We start from the raw sequence: 8,764 nt of genomic DNA, 5'->3' as shown, positions 1-8,764 counted from the left end.
TCAAACAAATTGGTCATCTTCTTTGCTTCACTTGGCTCCAAAGTTTCTCATATTCAAACTATGGAAAATTTGATCCTTGTAGTCTTCTATCCCGGAATCACATAAAAATCTTCTTATCAGCATGATCCATTGAGGTGGGGTGAGAGAACAGGAGAAATGCAGGGACCAAGCCACAGGAGAGAAATTCAGGGCCCAAAACATTTTTGGCATTTTCTCCTTCTTGTTTAGAACCTATCATGCTCAGGTAAAGGTGGAGGCACCTGTGATTCAATGACCTAAGCTGGCTACCGTCCACAGCCAAGTCAGGAAGCTAGAGGCTTCTGTTTTGCCGCTGGGCCAGAGTAAGCCTTCATTCTGCTGGTAAGATCAAGGAAACTGGCCTACGATAAATCCACTCACGAACTCACGGCCCCGGGTGTAAGGCCGAAACGAAATCTAATAACTTGAAATGGAGCATTTGCTAAAGAACTGTTGCTTACCACTGAATTGAAGCATGCCGTTGCCAGTTCAACTGTTTTATCTTAATTGACATCTTTCGTTGCTGATGGCAGCATGTTTAGGAACAGCAGTGAGGATTTTGTAGGGCAGTGTGATAACAAAGCTGACCGACACTGGCTGTGAGGAAACAGAGCAAGGGTGTCACGCCATTTGGCTTAGCGCGCGCGGGGCACACGCGCGCATGCTCGGCCCATGCATTTGCTGCGCGCAGGTGGCGCAAGACAAGGCCGGGCGTAGGGAGGCTGTGCGCAGGGTGGGCGCACGATGGACTCGGGCGCTGACATTGGTTGCAAGCCAGGCGCCCGTCGAAGTCTGGCCCTGCCAAGGCCAGACACTCGGCCCATGCGCGGGCCATGCGCACGCGACGCACGGGTGGGCCGAGCGCAGAAGCATCAGTGCGCGAGTAGATGCACTGTGGTCTGGCCGAGCCCAGATCAGGCGCATGCAGGATGGATGGTCCGGTTGGGCGCGCGCAAGGAAGGTACGCGCGCGCATAGAAGGAATCGTGCGCAAGGGAGCGCACGGCAGGCAGGTCAGGCGCTGGCCCGGCGTGCGCAAGGCGCGCAGTTGCGCACAGGGCAGGCCGACCCGGGCGCAGGCCACGGTTGGGGCAGATTTTTGCCTGGAGCACAGTGGCTTGGCCCTCTGTCGGGCCTTGCGCAGGCGGGGCGCGCGGGCCGGGCCAGGTGCGGCAAGAATAGCGCGCAGAACCTCGCCAAGACAGACAACAGTCCGCGCGCAGGCGCGCGCGCGGGCGATCCTACTGCCGAGCCTTGCGGTAGGCGCGCATGAGGCGCGCGGACCAGGCACGGGCGCGCACATGGCGGGGAGCGCGCGGTGCGGCGCTTGGACATAGCGGCCGGCTGGACTGGGCGACAACGGGCTGGACTACAGCCAGACTACGGAACACCCAGCAAGACCGAGCGACCAAGGGCTGTTGGCTGGTCAGGACGCGCGGGCGGACAAAATCCAAGGTGTTGGGCGGATGGTCGGACAAGGCAAACTTGGTTGGCTGACTTGGCGGATGGCACATGGGCTGAGCCAAGAATCAAGAAACGATTGCAACTACTAACCGAAGTCAATTGGGGAAGTTGCAACCAACTCAACCGAATCAGTTAGGTGGTTAGTTGGTTAGCCTTGTAACGACCTTTGTAACCAACCCAGGGAGAGCCTATAAAAGACTTGGATTGTGGCTGGTTGAGGGGAGGAAAAAAGGGCTCTTAGGCTAGCTTGTGAAGGGTTTGGTTGAGAGCTAAAGTTGGGATTCACTTAGAGTCCGAGAGAGCTAAGGCTGAGGTGAGCTCAAGCACTTGGGAGAATTTTGGGTGCAGGCCGATGAAGGACTCTAAGAAAAAGGGTTGCCTTGAAGGAATTCCATCGGCCAACACTTAGGCCGAGTGTGGCTAAGTGCAGGCCACGGCCAAGGGGAGATTGGCCGAGCCATTTGAGTGGCTGGAAGGGTTTTTCGGTGCAGCAGGAAGCTAAGCTATTCCGTTAGCTTGTAAGGGACGATTTTGTAATGAGCAATGGAAATGAAGAGCTCCTTTCCCTTCATCCTCGTGCACTTCGGAGATAAGGGTGTGTGAGTGGTTGGCCGAGTGTCCAAGAGTTAGGCTGAGGGCGTGCGGGATTGATCCTAAGCCGTGAGCAAGTGTGGAAGGCTGACTAGGGCTTTGGCGGTGCATTGCCTTAGTGCCGCACACCGAAAAGAGGGAGAACTCAAGAAAAATTTGGTTACTCCATTCCGACCTTTTCAAGGGTGTGACAAACGGGGTGGGAGGATACCTGATCAGCAGCACTCCATGGCAGAAGAATTTCTGACTCTTAGCCTAAATAACGAACCTTTGAGATAAATCTCTGAGTGCTCTAACCAAAAATGACCTCTCTGGCCTCATGTTCACGACTTGGAAAGCAAACCCTAACCTGACCCCCTCGGCATGAGCTTCTGCTGACATACATCAATCATTCTCTGTAGCGCGTATTTGGCTCATTGATTTCAATTTTTACATGGCATTTTCTTAAGTTCAGTAACTACCTTGCTTCTTTTCAGCTAGTAGTTGTCACAAAACATTTATAAACTTTCATCAGCTAAAATGCCCTTCCATGATCAACACCCACAAATCCTTCAAAATGTGCAGTATGTAAAAGCCGATAACAGCATATCCTTAACAATAAGAAAAGCTTCTTTCTTAAATATAATTTTGAACAACCATAACGATTACATAGCAAATGAAAAATCAAACCACCCTCACAGCTGCTGAAATTTTTTGCTTCCAACGTAGTGCCTGTAACTGACTAAAAACTGGGGTTGGGTTCGTGCAAATATGGAAATATAAAGGTAACCACAGCTTGTACTTTGCTCTCCACACTAAATCTATCATCAATGCCGATCAACAGTTAGATGAGGTGAATAAATATCAGTAGATGTTAAACATCTTGTTTATCGTTTACAACAGGCAGCATCTCCATTCGACTTCTGGGGGTGCGTGGAGTACGTGGAGTACGTGGTGTTCCAGGAACAGCAGGTTGCTGAGAAAGCTTGTGTCTAACATACCCATAGAACGTGCAGCCTGATAGTGTAATTGCACATCCAACAGCATTAACTGCAGAAATTGGGTTCCGGAAGATAAGCCATGAGACCAAAACAGCAACTGCAACCTGAAAAACAAAATGTTCATATGTAATTACTCCATATCAAACAGAACACTGTGAAAGGTTAATAGAAGAATACTGAATTGAAACTAACTTTGAGATTGCCAGCGACGTTGAAAGTGACAGCAGTTGTTGAGTGGATGACATAAAATATAGAGAAGTTGAGACAAAAGGCCAGCACTCCGGAGCAGAAAATGATGATCAATGATGAATAAATTGATTGGTGAGTGTAAAACCAGTTCATAACTCCACTTCCTTCGAGTAACATTGCTGGAAGGGCCAGTATCATGGTTGCAAAGGGCGCCATGTAATATACTGTGTTTATGCTACAAGAGAGAAAATATTGATAGATAAGCAACAGGAATGGAAAAATATTAAACCTGAACCTTCCAGTAAATCATATTTGTTTCTTCAATAAGGTATAGTTTAAGTGATGTGCAGTAAGCTAGTTCACATGTTTCATAGTTACACCCTCTTGAAAGAAATAAGAAGCAGAGCTTATGTTCTATCCACAATAGTCATTTGAAAGGATCCTCTTGTCGTCATTTGTATTCAAGCAATTCCACAAGCACATGGAATTCTAGGATTCCTTTCTTCGAAAACCTATGCTATGCCTTTTTTTCACACTGCTGTTCAGCAATTTATAGTCTCAATCATTAAAACCAGCCACCCAGCACTTTGAACTTCAACATCTTTCCTGCTTCAACTAGTTTTCTACTGTTTACCCTTCTGCACTCTTGACTTCAGCACCCAGATAACTAAGCATGCAGGAATCAGTATTCTTGCAAGCAAAATATAAGCAACTTCCTACTTACCAAAAACCACGACTTTTTCTTTTTCTTGATGTCACAAAATTTTTTATTAACCACATAATCCCACTGTTTCTTTATCCAAAACCTTCAGAGGAATTGTTTGTATCATGACAAACATACAAATTGGTCAACTTTGTCTCTCAAACAGATTCTCAGGAAATACTTGTCAGATTGATAATTACAGACAATGTTCTAGTGTTTGAAAAGAAACCCAAATGTTGATGATCTGACCAGACTTTCATCACAAAAAGGTCTATATAAGACTTTCTTTTGGTGGAAATATTACATATTGGCTTAATCTATGTTACATGTTACATAAAAATATATATATATATATGTGACTTGTCTTTCGGTCTTTGTTATTAACTGTTTTTAAACAAAAAAAAAATAAATTCTATCAGTGTCAAGTTCTCCTCAAGTATTGATAGAGGTCAAGTGAAATAGATATATATATATATATAGCGTAACAACAAAATCCTATGAATTTGGAGAACTTGACATCCCTGCTGTTGCCTAATGCAGCATTCAAAGCACAATCCAAGCAATGCATTTACAATCATGTCACCATGCTTGGCCCAAACTACAGATCACAAGCCAGCAGATCAACCACTCATTGTATGTGATTCCTAAAGGTTAGGAATTAGAGAATTAGCAATGTACAATTAATCAACAACTCAACGTATACATTTTAAAGCACAGGAGTTCTAATCAAGTGTCAAAGAAAAATGAGGACAAGAAAAATAACCTAGCAGCTAATTAAAATAAGATTCTTAATTGTGTCACAGCAACAAGTAAATTAAAGCTTCAACAAGCAAACATGAATTTCCTATATTCTAAAATTTCAATTATGGCAATCATTCTTTATTAGTAGCCTTGATGTATAAATCTAAATAAAATGTCTAAGACTGCAACAATATTGATAATACAGCATCAAAAGAATCTGGTAAGTAGATATCAGCACAATTTTCGATATTCAAAATTTAAAGTGCAAATATCAGACATCATAACATATATTGATCTGCTACCTGTCAAATTTATATCCATGAAGTAGCGACTCTGCTAGAATAGTCTTTGTAGATGTAGCCAGACAACCAAACAAGGCAGCACAAAATCCAAATATATTGAAACTAAGCTCTGTTACAGAGGTCAAAAGAATTCCCCCAACAATGGGTACCAGAGAAGCCCAAATACGCCACTCAAAATATTTTCTCCACACTAACCACTGCAGGAAGACTGTTTCAGATGCAAGAAAATCAGAACTGGCTAAAAATCAATTGAAAAGGCATACGAACAAAAAAAGAGGTCATGGACAAAAATCAAAAAAAAATCCACGCAGATCAAGTCATTAACAAACCTGTTGTCGCAGGAGTAAATGATTTTATTGTCTGCATGAAAGAAACAGGAATGTACCGCAAGCTCACATTCCCCAACACAATGTTGATGCAAAACACAAATGACATAGGAAATATCCTTCTCCAACGGTCTTCAGGATCAACCTCAATCAGTGGTTTAATTTTAAGCAATTTGATGGCAATATATGCTCCAACAGAAGAGCATATAAAGTGGACGCATGATACTGTCAGAGGAAACTTGAAATCCAGTTTCTGTATTCAAAAAAAAAAATCTTCAGGCCATCCAGGTTGTAAGTTCAAGGTAAAACAAAGTCACATTATTACATAGAACAGTGAATAACCAAAACAAATTTTTCATTTGACCATATGTTTGTGATGATGATGAAATGAGAACAAGCATATGAATAGAAAATGTCAAATGAAAAAGTCTATGCCAAAAAATTGGATTAGAGCATATTATGAGTACAAATCATGTAGAAGTTCATGCATACATAGGTATCTGTTAAACTATTTGTAAAAGGATAGCGGGGTCTAGGGAGGATCAGATGTACACAGCCATATTTCGAACCCGTGATACCCAGTCACAATGGAGCAACATTATCATTGCGCCAAGGCTCACCTCTATTTGTTAAACTATCTATCAAACATGTACTTTTTGTCAAACATGTAGTTTGGTTCAAAAGTACAGTCTAAAGACTTTAGTGCTCGGCACTTCTTTCAACCTCTTCAGCATTCCTTAAAACAAGCTTGGCTTCTCCTCTAAGGGGAAAAAAAAGAAGAAGAAGAAGCTGGTTTCATATGTTGAAGATCTTTACTTTTATGAAATACTAAATGATCTTGGAAAAAGACCATAATGCATAAGCTGAATATTCTTATGCAAAATAATTTCTAAATAATCATAAAAAAATTGTTTCCCATCAATAAGAGTATAGAATAATAACATGTTTCAGTATGGACAAATAAAGATGATGTTAATTTTGTATTACATTTAAACTAGTTTAGTCAATGCAACTGAAGTGCTACTATAACTTACCGCTCAAAATGGGAATGTAGAGCAACACTTGCTTTGACACAGAGAGTAAATATGAAACGAACAAGAACTAGAAGGTGAGGGAAAAGAAGGAAAAAAACAAGAAACAACCAAAAAATCTAACTTGCTAATGGCATCCAGTTTGGTAATATACACCCATGGATGGCACTGAACAAATAACGGCCAAGAATCTCCTTAAGAGGGGATCCTTATCCATAGTGGATAAAGCTCTTTCCTTGGACACATTTTTGGATCCCTAGAAAGTGTACCAATATGAACTACAAAATCACAATTTACAAATGGAGTTTATCCTGCACCATTTCAATAAGTGGAAAGAATCTGCAGAATCTTCAATGTAGCGAGACCATCCTCCCCCCGCCTAAAGGCTGAAACAGATATTTTCCTATTTTAACCTATGGTAACACCTCAACTAGACAGATAGTTATTTGGCCGTACAGAGTACGTAGGCCAAGGAGGAAGGAGGAAGGAGGAAGGAGGAAGGAGGAAGGAGGGCAAAAGAAGGGCAAAGTAATCCTTGTCTTCAATCGAAGACCCCCTTGGCTCATGATTAAAGTAAGACAAACAAGCAGCCACTTATCATGGACATTTGGAGAATTGAGCTGATTATAGTACAGTTTCTGAGACCATTAAACCTAATCAAAGCACCGTCCAGTGTTTTTGGTTAATGAGATTCCTACCCCTAGTGATATGAGATATTCAGCACCTCTCTTGGTTTTTAATTAGAGCAGAGGATGTGCTGGGCATATCAAGGTCAGTATAACCTTCCACCTCACAAATGCTTATTAGTATAGTACCAATGTTGCTTACCTGCACTTGCTAATTGGAAGTCAAAATCCTTCTCATATAGATATGAGGGTTGTCAAAAACCTCCACTACAAGATTCCAATTATTACTTGTTTGCCAATATATTTTTTCTCCTCTTGTAACTAAAAAGAGATGAATTGTCTTCACCTCCGCAGAGCTCCTCTGGTTGATCCATCTGAGGGGACTACCATCTAGTATATACTGCAATCCTTTCTACCCATGTCTCCTCCAACCCATCATAGTTGCCCTTCTTCTGACCAGTCCAACTTGAACAAAATATTAGAGACCACTCCTACTAAAAGAATTATGCGTTATGTGGATGACATTCTCCTCAATCTCCTCTCCTAGAAGATATGACTATATTCTAAGCCATCCTTGACCACTGGAAAACAGTTTCAAGGAAATTTCTCCCAATCTCTCCAACTAAACTCGTGACCCAAAAGCAATCCACTAAGCTTCTGCAGCTGTTTTAGTTCAAGAAAGCATGTTTGGACAATTCTCCAAAAACAAGGCGTAAAAAGACAAGAACTTCATGAAAGAAAAAAAATCAAAGAAATGCATAAATTATAAAACTAAAATGATCAAAGAACATCACAGCAAATCTGGCATTAAATCCACACTGCAACCTAAAGATCAAATCCGATTCACAAATCCCAGAACAAGACCAAGCAAGCAACCCAAAATCAAGATTCCAGTAACATCCGACCTAGGGCACTAAATTATCATCCAAATTCAGCACAAAAATACATACTAATTTAACTCAAGAAAGGAAAAAGGAGAGAAGAAGGAGACCTGGAAGATCCACTTGTTCATGATGATGACGGCGACGTTGAATCCCCACCACTGGAAGATGGCCAGCACCGCCCGGAACATCCCCCAATTCAGCACCCGGCTCTCCTCCATCTCTTCCCTGCTTCGACCCGATCGTTCTCTCTCCAACCCCCACGTCTCCACCCAAAAAAATTCACCACCGAAGACAGCGCACCGAGAAAGTCGTAACGGCCGATCCAAAGATTAAGATCCCCCTGCCCTAGATCTGTTCGAATTAAATCCCAGCTGAAACCGCCGTTAAATCCCAGCTGCAACCGCTGGGAGAGGGGAGGAAAGGGAGGAGAAGCCGTGTGAGCACGAGGCGGTGGCGAAGGACGCCGCAGAAGCAGCGGAAGCCGGGGCTCCGCCCCGGGGGGCGTGATGTGGGTGATGCTGGTGTCCCGCTGGTGTCCCGCTCTAGTCTCTGCCACTTTTCCTTCTTGCTGGCTTTGCTTCTTTCTTATAAGAAAGAAACAAGAATTATTACAAGGGCCAAAGGTACAACGGCCAAACAAGAGAGAGAAAAGAGCGAGACTTGGCGGAATGGGAAGTAGGCAAGAAGTTAGGTTTACAGAAGCGTTCCATGTGGCTCCTGGAGTCTACGTTTTAGGCTTGGAAGGAAGACTCGGACAGCCATTGGATTTTTCTTTTCTTTTTTTTTCATTTGTGGAAGTGTGGGGGGCACAACCAGCCCATTTTCTTCTATAATTACTCCACTGGTGTGGCCCACGTGGGGGCGAATGGGCGATAAGATTAAGGGAGAAGTATAAAGGACGCTTGGAATA

General features: G+C 43.1%; 1 protein-coding gene across 1 annotated transcript; it reads right to left on the bottom strand.

Annotated features, from left to right (window-relative positions):
- Positions 1-2,636: 2,636 nt before the first annotated feature.
- On the bottom strand, positions 2,637-8,601 carry LOC103713906 (UDP-galactose transporter 1-like). The gene is made up of 5 exons (XM_008800958.4): positions 7,962-8,601; positions 5,317-5,566; positions 4,988-5,195; positions 3,245-3,476; positions 2,637-3,156 (listed from the first exon to the last, which is right to left on the bottom strand). The coding sequence occupies exons 1-5, from the start codon at positions 8,070-8,072 to the stop codon at positions 2,926-2,928; spliced, it is 1,032 nt and encodes a 343-aa protein (XP_008799180.1). The 5' UTR covers positions 8,073-8,601; the 3' UTR covers positions 2,637-2,925.
- Between the last annotated feature and the right edge of the window lie 163 nt (positions 8,602-8,764).

This window comes from Phoenix dactylifera, unplaced genomic scaffold (genome assembly GCF_009389715.1).
Source record: "Phoenix dactylifera cultivar Barhee BC4 unplaced genomic scaffold, palm_55x_up_171113_PBpolish2nd_filt_p 000167F, whole genome shotgun sequence".
NCBI lineage: Eukaryota > Viridiplantae > Streptophyta > Magnoliopsida > Arecales > Arecaceae > Phoenix > Phoenix dactylifera.
The sequence above is the reverse complement of the archived record's forward strand: the minus strand, read 5'-3'. Positions and strand labels throughout refer to the sequence as shown.